At 40.6% G+C, this 15,025-nt stretch overlaps 1 protein-coding gene across 3 annotated transcripts in view; it reads left to right on the top strand.

Moving 5' to 3' along the window:
* Positions 1-8,756, top strand: part of SYT16 (synaptotagmin 16) — a 103,300-nt gene extending 94,544 nt beyond the window's left edge. For all 3 annotated transcript variants that reach the window (XM_087727490.1, XM_087727485.1, XM_087727480.1), the window contains one exon: positions 1,368-8,756. In XM_087727490.1, coding sequence (XP_087583616.1) covers positions 1,368-1,681 — 314 coding nt within the window. In that variant the 3' untranslated portion in view covers positions 1,682-8,756. The remainder of the gene's footprint in view (positions 1-1,367) is intronic.
* The last annotated feature ends 6,269 nt before the right edge of the window (positions 8,757-15,025 follow it).

The raw sequence follows: 15,025 nt of genomic DNA, 5'->3' as shown, positions 1-15,025 counted from the left end.
GGCTGTGTTATAACATCTTGATTAGTTGATGGAGTTGATGTTTGCAGATTAGTCGGCTGTTTCGTAACATCCTGTGTGACTGAGGTACTGGCTGTGTGCCTATTGTTCTTTTGTGTTGTAACGACCTGGGTAATGGGCTGTGTGATGACATATTCACACACACACACACACACACACACACACACACACACACACACACACACACACACACACACACACTTGAGTAGAGGATTGCTCAAATCATCACATGACTACATTTGGAGAGAAGAAGATGGTCATTCCCCAACACACATATTTGTGGTTTGAAGAGCCTGGTGACCATGCATATCTTAACAGGCTACAATTGATTAATGTAGCTTCAGTATTTAGGACATCTTGTCTGGGACTTTATTACAGAAACATAAATTGTAATCCTGAACATACATTAAATTCTTTTTTCCCTAAATGGGTTTATTTCTTTCTCATACAATATGTACACATATAAGGGACGCAGTGACTCAGGGGCTAAGATGCTGACTTGTCAATCAGAAAGGTCAGCAGTTCAGCGGTTCGAATCCCTAGCACCGCGTAACAGAATGCACTCCAGTTACTTGTCTCAGCTTCTGCAATCCTAGCAGTTCGAAGTTCAAGTAGAAAAATATGAACCCCCTCTAGTGGGAAGGTAACAGCGTTCTGTGCACCACCCCCTAGAGTCGGGAACAACTAGCACATATGTGCAAGGGGAACCTTTACCTATTTATGCATATATACCTTAAAGTGTAGATGAAAACACAGGGCCCTTGTTCTTATGGCATAAATGCACACAATAAGTAATGAGAGAGGACAAAACTTTTTGAAGAGAAGCAGGATATCCTTGGTTTTAAAGTGTGCCTGCCTGTTCATACCTGAAATAAAATTTCATGCCTTATCCCCAGCAGAGTAGAATACTAAAAAAAGACCCCATCCCTAAAGAAAAAGAGCCATATGGTGTAATGAAAAGCCCACAGGCTGCGTTTTAAGAGGACATCCTAGGATAAGCTTGTAAGAATATTGCTGCATATTCCTAAACATTAATGTTTGATTTATTTGCTTTTTGTATGATGCCATGATTTCAATCAGCTAAAGCGAAATGCTTTAGGCAAACTGGTGGCCTCTCTGTATGATATATTAAAAAGAGAAACAAGCAGGCATATTTTTCTTTAAATAAACAGCAGAGTGACTTTGGGGCCAGTCACTCGCTATCCATCCAACCCATTTCATAGGGTTTTTGTGGTGGGGAATATAGGAGGAGGAAGGTGGGAGTTTGCCGCCTTGACTTATTTGTGAAAAGAATAAACACGGGACAGAAATAAATAAATAAACTTTTACCACTTTAATGTTGCCTGCAGATAGTTACGGGAAACTCTGCCTTCTGAACTCTGTCGGTCAAGAAATGTCTCGTTGCAAGACATCTGTTCGACGAGGACAGCCAAATCCTATCTACAAAGAGACGTTCATCTTCCAAGTTGCCTTGTTCCAGCTCTCGGACGTCACCCTGATGATCTCCATTTACAATCGCCGCAGTATAAAGCGCAAAGAGATGATTGGCTGGATTTCTATGGGTCAGAACAGTAGTGGAGAAGAAGAGTTAAGTCATTGGCAGGAGATGAAGGAATCTAAAACACAGCAAGTGTGTAGGTGGCATATGCTCCTGGAGTCTTAATAGAAAGTCTCAGCAGTTCTAATAGGTGCAGGACATCCGTCTTCCCGCCATTTGACATATGAAGGACTATATCATCAGTTTCTATTATAACTGGACTTCTGATGCTCTTCACTAATGGAAGAGCATTAGTGAATGCTCTTCGTTCTGTTAGGTTATTGCCCTTGTATTTTTAGTTATACGAAATTGCTTGAAGTAACAGGTAAGCAAATTGGGTTAGAACTTTATGCTCTCCCTTCACCCGTCAAGAATTGAGATTGAGTGTTCAATATCATCCCGGTATCTTCACTGGTAATGAGATTTGCTCTTGGCCATGTCGCTGTAAAGAGCCAAATTTGGTTGGGTGAGGTATGTGCCTTTGTTGTGAGGAAAGCCTGCAAAAATGATCATGGAATAGTGATCATGAAAATGGTATACAGTGGTACCTCGGTACTCATCGTTAATTGTTTCCGGGTGGTGCGATAAGTACAAAAAATGATGACTGCCAAACAGTTTTTCCCCAGAAGGAATAATGTAAATAAATGTAATGCATTCCCAAACCAAAGACAATGCACATATTAAGGCAATATGTAAAAAGGCAGGGTTGTATATAATTATTTTCCATAAGAAATAAACCCAAAAATAAACACTTAGATTAAATAAAATAAAAACTTCACTTTACTTGTACTGATGGGGCGGGGAGCTCAAAAATACAGAAAATGACCACAGAAGTTAGGATAACACTGCAAAGGGATGTGCACAGGACAAGAGCTATCACATGATTAACACACCACTCTTTGTTTCACCTGGAAAAGGTAGCGAGTCATGATGCAACTGACACCAACAAGTTCTAGTTTTTGCATTGAGTATTAAACAAATGATGAGTACTGGGACAAAAACGTTCTCGTTAAAATGTGTTGGGCACCAAATTAAATGAGTTTCAAAGCAGTTGAGTACCAAGGTTCCACTGTATTTGGACATGGTTGTGGAATGGTTTCTGGCCTAACCCAGTTTTTCATCCCAGAATCATTCCCCTTAAGAGTACTTGGCTCAGTCCTAATTCTCTGATTGCAATAAATAAGATGAATTTTGATTCCTGACAAATAGTCATTTAAAATTTTCTCTTTATAGAAAGGCTTAGTTTGAACCATGTGCACATATATCCAGGATATGCCAGATATGTGTATATTATCATTAATGCAACTTAATCATAAAATAACATTGAACTTGGAGTGTTCAGGTGCTGCTTTTACTGTATTTGTTTTCCCACCCAGAAAGATAGCTATATTTCAACCTGGCTATTGTGGCTTCTAATGTTCCATGACAGCAATGAAATAACATGTGGATGTGGGATATTCCTTTTAATATATAATGTTCTTTTCTCTTAGGAGCAACCAAACACTTGCGCTTTATATTAGCTTCTCCATAGGCATGCATGTATTATTACTGTTATCACCATGGAAGCCATGGGTCCACTTAGCAGTTCCAGCTCTATGAATGCTAAAAAAAGAAATCAAGAGACTGGATGCCTGCAGTATTGATAGCAGCTCTCTTGAATCTGGTGTCATCCGAATGTGCAGAATTTTAATTACGATGTTCTTAACTAGGAAGACATCTGATCAGGAAAGGTTGATTTTAGGAAAGTATAGAGCTTCAGGGATTATTTATATAGATGATAGTGGTAAGAAAAGACACCTTCCTTTCAGAGGTGGCATTCAGCCGGTTCTCTCTGGTTCAGGTAGCCGCGGCTGCGGGAGGCTCCACCCATCCGCCCCGACGTACTGCGCGAGCACTGCACATGCACAGAAGGTGGTGTACATGCACAGACACAGCACGTGTGAGCAAAGTGAGCACACATGTGCGTGTGCTCACATTTGTGAACCGGTAGGGAAAGTAAGTGAATCCCACCACTGCTTCCTTTTGTTAGGAGACTCTGGAATGTGCTCAGATAACTTTCGACCACTCCTGATAATTGACTTCTCTGGGAGGCTACAAAGGAGCTTCTGCAGCATGCAAAAAAATAAAAATAAAAACGTTTTGAGAAACAGACTATTTTAATTAACTTGTAAATAAACTTCAAAACCATCTTAGAAATGGGCCAGCATGTATATTTATAATATGATGATGATGATGGGAACTTCCTTATTAAAACCATGAGGGGCAAAACCTGTTACAGAACACTAATTCACCATACTACTGCCTGTCCTCCTAGGTATCCCATCCTGCTGGACACCATTTAGGGTCCTCAATTATCTTTGTCTTTTGGGGCATCCGCTTGGCACATTTTCTAATTCTACAGGGGTTTTGCAGCTGCTTATTGTTTCTATATTGTAAGGAAGCTTAAAGGGCCCATTTGAATCTCAAAGGCATCGTTAGAAAAGAAAAATGAGGGTTGGAGGCTGGTACTTGGTTTTATAGCATAGCTTGTCATATTTTCCTGATATTTTTATTTTCATACATTTTATATTGTTCCCATGTTTTGATAAAATAGTTGCTCTTAAATGTAAAAAGTCCAATGGGACAGGGAGCGTGAGAAATACCAAGGAAAGTGAAGTATCTGTGGATACTTTACCTCAGTACTTCACCTCAGTAGGCACCGTGTTGGGAACAACGAAAAGAGGTTGTCTGCATATAAAGCTTTCCTGTCCAAGTTCCAAGCTCTTTTCTAAAGTGCTGGAGATCGAATTCAGCATCTTCTGCTTAGAAAAAAATATACAGAAGACTGCCACTAAGTGATGGGCTTTCTAGAGGAATGTCCCTTTTAAGTTTTTGCGCAAGCATTTTACAAAGTGATACGTCATTATGGCTGGTTTCTCTTTCAAGAACAAAAATTAAAACAGGTTGGTTGAAGAACTGCATATCCATGTTTGTCCATGTATGAGAACAGAGGGATCTCTTTCAAAAGGCATACTGTGGATTATACTTTTATTATCTAAAAATTTAGAAGGCTTCTTTGCTTCATAAATATTCTTTTCCTTACATGGAAACGTGCAGACTTTATTGGCGGAAACTCAAAAAAGTCAATTGCTTCTGAGAGAAGAGAGAGATCAAGTTTTCTTGATAATGCAGATGAGATCAAGAGCCTAGTACTGCATGCTGCTCATCTTTTTTTCCTTTTTAAAAATCTGTTTATTCAATGGAAAAAAAAATAGCTTGCTACCATTCCAGAACCGGGGTTAGAGAGGACATCTCACCAATATGTCTCCTTTTTCAAGCTGCATGCCAAAAATTTATAGGTTGCATTTTTTTCACCCTTTGGAAATCACCCAGGGGCCCATAAGCTATGCGTAATCTGTGATGCACTCTGTTAAATAGGAAATAATAATGTATCCCAAAGCATCAAAGAATTCATCTTTTAACAACAGCAGATACAGCATGTTAAGGCAGCTTTTCTTTCCCTGCATTGTTCCAAAGGTTGCACGAGAAAGTTCCTGTTTGGCATCCATCTCACAGAAACAGCTTGTGCAATCCATCTCCGAGGACCTCCTATTTTAATTGCCTGCCAGATTCACTAGGGAGAGTGCCAAAGCCAGGGTGGATGAAGGGGGCTTCTGTTGGAACACATGATGAAGCCCTGCTAGTTTGTAATGCCAAAAGCCCACCTTTTCATTCAGTGATGGATCTGTGTAAAAGCAGACAGGTCTGCAGTGAGATCCTTCAAATGCCTCTCTCAATAATTTTGCCATGCACGTGGATCTATAATTCTTCAGGCTGTGCATGATGGCTATGTATCACCCTAATTGAATTCAGCTATAGTGAGTTGCAGAAAAGCCAGCCAACTGAGATTTATAAACCATCATTTATGGCTTTAGGGTGAACCCAGCCAATTATGACCTAAGAAGCCATGGACAAACAGTGTTTGACGATAGCCAGTGAAATGAGTTGAGTTTGGAGCTGCCTAGGAAGTAACTTGGCCCAGGAACAGAAATTTAAATTTCGTTTCTAGGAAGAAGGTAAAGGTTTCCCTCGCATATATCTGCTAGTCGTTCCTGACTCTAGGAGGGGGTGCTCATCTCTGTTTCAAAGCCGAAGAGCCAGCATTGTCCGAAGATGTCTCCATGGTCATGTGGTCAGCATGACTAAACGCTGAAGGCTCATGGAGCACTGTTACCTTCCCACCAAAGGTGGTTCCTATTTTTCTACTCGCATTTTACATGCTTTCAAACTGCTAGGTTGGTAGAAGCTGGGACAAGTAACGGGAGCTCACTCCGTTACGCGGCGCTAGGAAGAAACTGGAACTTAGTAATGGCCCTTGTAAGTCGTCGTCTTCTTTAATTAGGAAGGCATCTGTTGGGGGGGGTTGTCAAAATGAGCAAGATGATGATTGTGGCATTGCCACAATCATGTCTCAGTCTGTTTATACTTGCATTAACATTAGCAGACACCTACAAAACGGATTTGATTTGCATTAGGACATCTGACTTGCCTTCTTGCTCTTTTTGACCCACAGAAAGATGCTGCTGGATGCAGAAGAAAATAAAATAGTATGAAGTAGGGCAGAGATGGAAAATTCGGAAGAAATTGCCAGACAGTTGAGTTACCTAAAACCACAGGGGAAAAAATACACACTTAAACTACATGGGGCCACCTGACTAATCTCAAAAAAATAAGCAAGGTTGATTCCAGCTACTACATGTATGAGAGAACACCCCAGGAAATTCCTGGGCCTTAGGTCAAACTAGAAGCTTTTTTAAAAAAAAAAATCTAGGAAGAAAGGGTTAGCAAACTGATTTTTGTTTTTTTGCCAAAAATGCTGATTCCTCCCACAAAGTGTCTTCAGTCTCAATTTAAGCACTATAGAGATAAAAAAGGATGGACAATTTTTTTAATGCTTCCACTCAGTTGGATAAGCTTTCAAGACTTAAAGGTTTTTCAAATGGGTTTTGAGCCAAAAATAAAATAAAAATTAAAGGCAGGCAGAGATAGAACACCATGAAGGTCTTAGGAGATTTCCAGAATTGTAAACTATAATAAACATAGTTCTTTGAGCTTACGTTATAGTGAACAGCAGAAAAATAGTTAATGGTTTTCTCAGAGAAACAGCATGCCATCTTGCCATGCTATTCTTCCATTAGAGAATGATTTGCCAGGCAATTATGTCTCAGCCCGCCTTACAGGTAATCCTTGAATTACAACAGTTTGCTTAGGTTACTAACTTATCAACTGCAGTGATTCACTTAACACAGGGGTGGGTTCCTGCCAGTTCTAACCTCTTCTATAGAAGAGATTCCACAAATCTACACTGCCGTTTAGAACGGTTCCAGCTCCCTCCCCCTGCCTGTCTGCACATCATCAAGATGAAGAGCGAGAGGAGGAATTCTGGGAGTTGAAGTCCACAAGTCTTAAAGCTGTCAAGTTTGAACACCCTGGGGTTTTTTTCCTGAAGGGTTACGGGTGCAAGAGTCTTGCAACTTGACAGCTTTAAGACTTGCACACTTCAATGCCAACATTTTGGTTGCTAAGCAAGAGCGTTGTTAAGTGAGTTTCACCACATTTTACAAGTTGGCCATGCCCACCATGTCACATGACTGCCAAGCCACTCCCACTTGGTCACATGGCTGGCAAGCCACTCCCACAAAGCAGGCCACACCTACAGAAGAGGTTCTAAAAAAATTTGAAACCCGCCACTGACTTAACAACTGCAGTAAGAAAAGTCGTAAAATGGGGCAAAACTCAACAAATGTCTGTCTTAACAACAGAAGTTTTGGGCTCAATTGCAGTCATAAGTAAAGGACTACCTGTATTTTGTGTGCTTCCAAGGAACTGTCATGTTTCCCAGATTAAGATTTTGTAATCTAAGACTTTGATCTGCTAGAATCTTTTAATACGGAAAACATGACCAGATATTGAGCTCATCTTTGTGCCTAAATTCTGCAATTCCGTATAAACCCCTTTGCTGCTTCTTGGAACAGCAGGTCTTTACATACCGCATTTTTTGGACTATAAGACGCACCTGTGTATAAGATGCACCAAGATTTTGAAGAGAGAAGTAATAAAAAAAAGTTTTTGTCCTCCCCGGCCCCCAGGAGCACTCTGCAGGCTTTAGCAGGGCTGGGGGAAGACAAAAAAGCCTCCATTTTGCAAAAAGTGGCCTGTTTTTCACAAAAACGGGGGCATTTTTGCCTTCCCTCAATCCTCCTGAAATCTGCAAAATGCTTCTGGGGTCAGGGGGAAGGCAAAAATGCCAGTTTTTCGAAAAAAGTGGATAAGGGGGTGTGGCTTCAGGAGGCCAAAAATGGTTGTATTCGATGTATAAGACACACCAATATTTTCACGTTCTTTGGGGGGGGGGAGGCAGGGGGAAGGTGCATCTTATACTCTGAAAAATACGGTACTTGCTTAGGAGTAAGCCCCATTTTTCAACTCCTTACCATCTGTTCCTAATAATATCTGCATAAGATTTGCTGTACATCTTCTGCCATTGGGGAAGGTCTGAAAAGAGGCGTTCTTTAGGTTATCACAATTCAGGTCTGTGCCAAAAAGGCTTTACATTTCATACTCTTTCCAAGAGCAACTATATAGAATATTTTGAAAACAAATCTTCCCAAATACTGGGTATTCTATATATACGGTATGAAGGACAAAATGGCATATTGAAGGTTGAAGTACGTTAAATATTGGATCCCGTGCAAGTCTACATATGGTGCTCCCTCAATTCAGGTAGAATGAGAGTAAGGGGATGTTGAATTCTTGCAAAGGCAGTTGCTTAAATATCCTTCCTGTTTCTGTTGATCCCTGTGCAAGAGTGGTCTAAATAGTTTATGTATAGATTCAACCTCTTCTCATTCAAGTTTTTTTTAAAGACTTGCTAAAGCACAGTAGATCTGAGCAGTGGATTGGTAAGAATAGAAGCCTCGGCTATTACAAGATCATTTCTTTAGGATTAATAAAAGCACAGTTTATAGGCAATATCTACATTAAAAAAACAAAAACAAAATGTACTTGTGTTCTGGCATGTACAACTAACCTTGATTAAATGTTATATTACTTTTTATTGATGAAAATTAAATGTACATTTCATGTTTTTTGAATTTTTGCCTTGTGAAAGATGTATCTAAATGTGCAGTATTAAACTTACAACATTTCTGTTAATTGTCTACTGGAAGTGTCACTTTTTTAATCTGTTACACCATTCTCAAACCTTCATAAAATGCCGTGAAGTTCAGAAATTCACTAGAATTGCAAGATGTTTTAGGCCTTGGAGTGTAGAGAGGGTGTTCTAATCAGTGAGAATGTCAGACCAATGTTTGTTCAATGGGAGGAGACCCTTGACTTCAGTCTGTTTATTCATGTACACGTTGAACTCAGTGATGTAGAAAAGAACAGAAACAACCTCCCAGTCAAGCAATACTAACACTGAACTGGTACCTGCAGCTTAAAATTATATTCCAGTGGATTAAAAAAATCTTGTTGGATAATAACTGGGATGATGAGTGATAAGACCACAAGAAGCCTTGTATGCATGCATGCATGCATGCATCCATCCATCCATCCATCCATCCATCCATCCATCCATCCATCTATCTATTTATCTATCTTATCTATCTTATCTATCTATCTTATCTATCTATCTATCTATCTATCTATCTATCTATCTATCTATCTATCTATCTATCTATCTATCTATCTATCTAATCTATCTATCTAATCTATCTAATCTATCTAATCTATCTATCTATCTATCTATCTATCTATCTATCTATCTATCTATCTATCTATCTATCTATCTATCTATCTATCTATCTATCTATCTATCTATCTATCTATTGTCGGTATGCCCAGGTACCATTCCGGTACGGTGCTCTGGAGGGCCCACTCACCCGCCCGTGCTCCTTACCAGTATTTGAAGTTTTCAGAGTTTATGTGCATGTAGCATATGGCGCCTGCGCAATGCTCCACCGAGCTGCTGGAGCATCGCATCGTGGAGCATCACAGGCAGTAAGTACACATGCGCGCGCTGCACGCGTTCATGTGGTGGGTGCTTGGCTCCGTTGCATCATACTGGTTGCACCCGGACCCGGAACCCACCACTGGTATATATGTATGTGATTTCTATGGCTCCCTATATCATATTAAGACTCTAGGAATCTCACAGTATACTTCTGCATATTTTACTAATATTGATTTGTTACATTTATGCTGCCCAATTCCCAGCAATTTTGGGCGCTTTACAATTGTTACATTTTTTTACAAATAAAGAAAAACACAAAGAGCACAAAAGTAGTGTCAGCTTTGCTGCTAGCAAAAGACACAGGAAAAACAACAGCAAAGAAAACAAACCTGGATGGGAATAAAAAGAGAAGAAAGGGTTGATTGTCTTTGCCAAAGGCCTAGGTGAAGGGTTAGGTCTTTAGGGTGCTTCAAAATAGGGGAGGGGCGTTGCGGGGTTAAATCTTGCAGGGAGAAACCTCATTTTAGAGACTTAGTTAGTTTGTCACTCATGTACAAGATAACAGGAATAAGAATAAACATGAATAAGAACACAGGAAATGGGTACAAATAAATGGGGAAATTTGAACAGGGACGTTAGGCACGCTGGTGCACTTATGCATGCCCCTACTGACTTCTCAGGAATGGGGTGAAGTCAACAGTAGACAATTGATTTATGGGGGTTTGAGAATGTAACAATAGTCAGGTAGTGCATTCCAGGCATTGACCACTTTATTCCTGAAGTCATATTTTCTACAATCAAGTTTGATGAGTTTTACCTTGACTTTATATCGTGTGTTCGTGTATTATTGGGGTTGAAACTGAAGTAGATGTTGACAGGTAGTACATTGTAGCAGATAATTTTGTGTACTACGCTTAGGTCAGACTGTAGGTGGAGTAGTTCTAGGTTGTCCAAGCCCAAAGTTCGAACCTGGTGGCATAAGGGATTCTGTTGAGAGTAGAGGAGTGGAGGACTCTTCTCGTGGAAGGCCTCTATTATATATTTATTATAGTATATTATATAATATCTATTAAAGAGATGATCCTCTTCTGTAGCCTCGATAGATAACATTGCTTAATTAAAAGCTCCTAGAGTACAAATAGTTTGTACTATTGTAATCAAAGTCCTTAACAAAAAATTATATTCGAAAAAACTCTAGTATGGAAATTGTTAGGTAAAAATAAGAGATGTTTTCTATCTAACACCAAATTACAAATACAAGTAATTCCTCGATTTACGACCATAATTGAGACCAATTTTTGTTGCTAAATGAGACATTTGTTAAATGAGTTTTGCCCCACTTTTCTAGTCACAGTTGTTAAGTGAATCATTGCCCTTGTTAATAACCCAGTTGTTAAGTGAATCATTGTCCTTGTTAATAACGCAGGTGTTAAGTGAATCATTGTCCTTGTTAATAACCCAGTTGTTAAATGAATCATTGTCCTTGTTAATAACCCAGTTGTTAAGTGAATCATTGTCCTTGTTAATAACCCAGTTGTTAAGTGAATCATTGTCCTTGTTAATAACGCAGGTGTTAAGTGAATCATTGTCCTTGTTAATAACCCAGTTGTTAAATGAATCATTGCCCTTGTTAATAACCCAGTTGTTAAGTGAATCATTGTCCTTGTTAATAACCCAGTTGTTAAGTGAATCATTGTCCTTGTTAATAACCCAGTTGTTAAGTGAATCATTGCCCTTGTTAATAACCCAGTTGTTAAGTGAATCTGGCTTCCCCATTGACTTTGCTTGTCAGAAAGTCACAGGAGGGAATCGCATGATATGGGGACACTGCAACTGTCATAAATATGAACCAGTTGCCAAGCATTCAAGCCTTTGTCATGTGACCATGAGGATGATCATATGTGAAAAATGGTCATAACTCACTTTTTTCAGTGATGTAATTTCAAATGAACTGTTGTAACTCGAGGACTACCTGTATCACCCTTGATAGCCCCACTTAAGCAGAAAACAATGGTGTCTCCAAGAGGAATGGCAATACCCGCACGTTTGTGGGTGTATAAGATTATTTGGTATCTCACACATGCATTTAAGGGGTGCAACACTGCCTCTCATGTTGCAGGTTTCGTATTTCTCTTCATCTGGACGTATAAAGCAAAAAGAGCTGGGATAGGCATCCATTTGCTATGCTGCAAAGGTGATGGGTGTCAGGGTTCCAAGTAACACCCCCAACAAAAGAAGTCTCCGAGGCTTGAGTTTCCTCAAAGTTCCATTTTATTAGAGGTGTCATATTGGCACATCTGGAAAAACCCAAATCTGAAAGTTTCCAGGTTTTCCCCACCCATACAAAAGTTCAAGCTCCTGCCCAGCACCCGCATGTCCATCACAACATCCAATCAGGCACCATCCAAAACTGGGGATGCCTCTCAGTCCCCTCTCAGTTACCTCATCACAGCTGCAGGACAAGGTGACCTTGACTCTCTGAGAAAAGAAGGTTATTTTGACTATATATCACCCACACTCCGTATAATCCCCCCCATTTTCCCACAGTAGACAATGTGGCAGGCCTGAAGCCCCAAAGATAAAAGATGGCTTCCAGGTCTGACAATGGGGGCATCTCACAAATAAGGTTACTGCAAATGCACAGATGATTAATCAAGGAGAGAATGATAGTGTCATCACAGGTGACCTCATAGTTAACTGGCTGACCATGGACTTGACCATTCTGGTTTTTATACTACAAAGCCATAAACAATCCTCGCACTATTCCCTTTCTATAAGACACTTCATTATGTTGGGGCATTTGACCATGATCCTTCCTGCACCCTATTCCGTGCATTAGCAACAAAATGGGATACTAAACAACAGTCCTGAATGGGGGTGGTAATTCAATATTCTGCAAGTAAGAAAGTTCTCTTTATTAATTTCTTCTGTTTAATTTATAATTGTATGCATTCTGTATCATGCTTCAACCTTTAACATCAGAATAAAACTAGGAAGGATAGGAATATATGGGTCTGTACAGATGAGCCAAAATTGTGTAATCCGTCTAATGCACTCTCAGAAATAAATGTTTCTTATTAATTGCTGCTTGATATCATAGGCTGACTTTGGGGTGTCCAGCACGTAAAGCAGATGATGTTCTGCAATTTTAATACACATTTTGCAAAATACGAATAAAATACACGTTTAACTCTTTTACAAAATAAGATTGGTGTTATTGGTCCAATAACATATTGAGAATTAGTTATGTAATACATAACTAATGACCAGAATTTATTATAAAAAAAAATGTAACAGTGACATTTTAGTTAAATCGCTTTTAGGTAAGCAGGCATCAATTATATGACACGTCCTGTTCCCAGTGGTGGGCTGCTGCCAGTTTGGACCGGTTCGGCCAAACCGGTAGTTCCAAGCACTCGTTGGAAACCCCCATCCCCTGCCCCAACACTGTCCAGTCCTAGATATCTCACTTTCTGGATCGCTCGCCCTGCCCCACAGCCAAGCTGATTTTCGCACCTCTCCCGTTCTACCAGAGGCGGGTTCCTACCAGTTCGCACCTATTCAGTAGAACCGGTTCATCAAATCTACTGAACCGGTTAGAAGAGGTTCCACCACTGGACCCAGAAAGCAGGCCACACCTACAGAAGAGGTTCCAAATTTTTTTGAAACCCGCCACTGCGTTCTACTAACCATGGCTGACCTAGCAGATGTGCAGGAAGCTGTCCCTATAGAAAAAGCCTTGTTTTAGGTGTTACGCACAAGTGCGGAAGGCGTGCACGCTTAGCGCGGCATGAAGAAGCTGGGTGCGCACTCTCTCATTTTCAGCAATCTGGTTGTGAAAGTATGTGCAGCCCACCTCTGCCTCTTCCAAATATCAATTTAAAAAGAGAGATTTCTCAAAAGCTGTTAGAAAAATATACTCAGATGTTAGTTACAAATACCAAAGCAGTATGTTTTGAAGAGTTTGGGACAAGCAATAAGCATAAAGCAGGCTTACTTTTTCAGAGTGTGGAAATGAACATTTATTTGTATTTACTTATGAAATTTGTTTGCCTAGCCTGCCTCTGGGAGACTCTGACTAAATAGGCCTCTGGTTTGATCGTCCCAGGTGTTTCATAACTGTTTAATAAAATTCAAATACATGATGCAAATTAATTGGGGAAAGCAAATATTTATTTTGTATTTATCAAATTTATACAAATTTAAATTCATATCCTCAATGTTCCTTGCTGAAAGGGAAGGCGAGATTCCTAAGAATCAGCAGGAATGGAGTGACAGTGTAATAGGGGAGTGAATATGTTAAAACTACAAAGAATATGAGGCAGTTCAAAGAAATGAGAAAAGAAGCTAGTAGGACAGGTCCATTAATGGACCGGGAGGCTCTCGCAACAGTCACTCGAGCCCTTGTGATCTTTAGGCTGGAATACTGCAATGGGCTCTACATGGGGTTGCCCTTGAAGTGCATCTGGCGACTGCAGTTAGTCCAGAATGCGGCCGCGCGAGTGATAGTGGGCGCACCGCGGTTCGCCCACATTACACCCATCCTCTGCGAGCTGCACTGGCTACCTGTCGATCTCTGGGTGCGCTTCAGGGTACTGATGACCACCTTTAAAGCACTCCATGGTAGTGGATCTGGGCCTTCTGCCGATTACCTCCCTTCGACCGATTAGATCGCACAGACTGGGCCTCCTCCGAATCCCATCTGCCAGTCAATGTCGACTGGCAACTACACGGAGGAGAGCCTTTTCTGTTGCAGCTCCGACCCTGTGGAACGAGCTCCCCGTCGAGATTCATACCCTCACCACCATCCAGACCTTCCGCACAGCCCTTAAGATCTGGCTCTCCCAGCAGGCCTGGGGATAGGCTCCCAATTTACCCGCCCGAGTGTTGACTGTGGAATGCAAGTTGTGTTTTATTATTTCATTTTGTTCACTTACTGTTTGTCTCTGGTATTGCACCCCCTTCCCTGTGATTGTAAGCCACCCTGAGTCCCCTCAGGGAGAAGGGCGGCCTATAAATCTTAATAAAATGTCTAAATGTCTAAAAAATGTTTTAAAGATGGCTGTAGACCACAAGTTCAATAGACCAAAAAAATACCCCCCTCATTTTTAGCTGGGAAAAGAAAAGAAGGGTTTCTTCTATAAAGCCAACTATTTTGCTCCACCCCCCAAACCCTCTGAAAACATCCTTGTAACACCAAGTGTGTGCTCTCACTCTTGAGACTAGTGAAACCGAAAGCTGGAATTTCCACTGAAATTCCTCCCAGCTAACAAATGGGAGAGTCCAAAACAATCTGTCCATTTCAATCCTCTTCATCCTACCCTGAACTGTATTTGTTTCCACTATGACACAGGTATCAAACTCACAACATCACGTTGCCGTCACATGACATATCACAACGGGTATTTTTCCTTCGTGGAGTTGTGGTGGGTGTGGCCTGGTGGGTGATGCATCGGGCCTGCGAGCTGCCAGTTTGA

The sequence above is a fragment of the Thamnophis sirtalis genome, unplaced genomic scaffold, assembly GCF_051295495.1.
Source record: "Thamnophis sirtalis isolate CommonGarterSnake01/CBP01778 unplaced genomic scaffold, rThaSir2_p1.2 scaffold_1, whole genome shotgun sequence".
Taxonomy (NCBI): Eukaryota; Metazoa; Chordata; class Lepidosauria; order Squamata; family Natricidae; genus Thamnophis; species Thamnophis sirtalis.
Note: the sequence above shows the minus strand (reverse complement) of the source record. Positions and strands in the feature narration are given on the sequence as shown.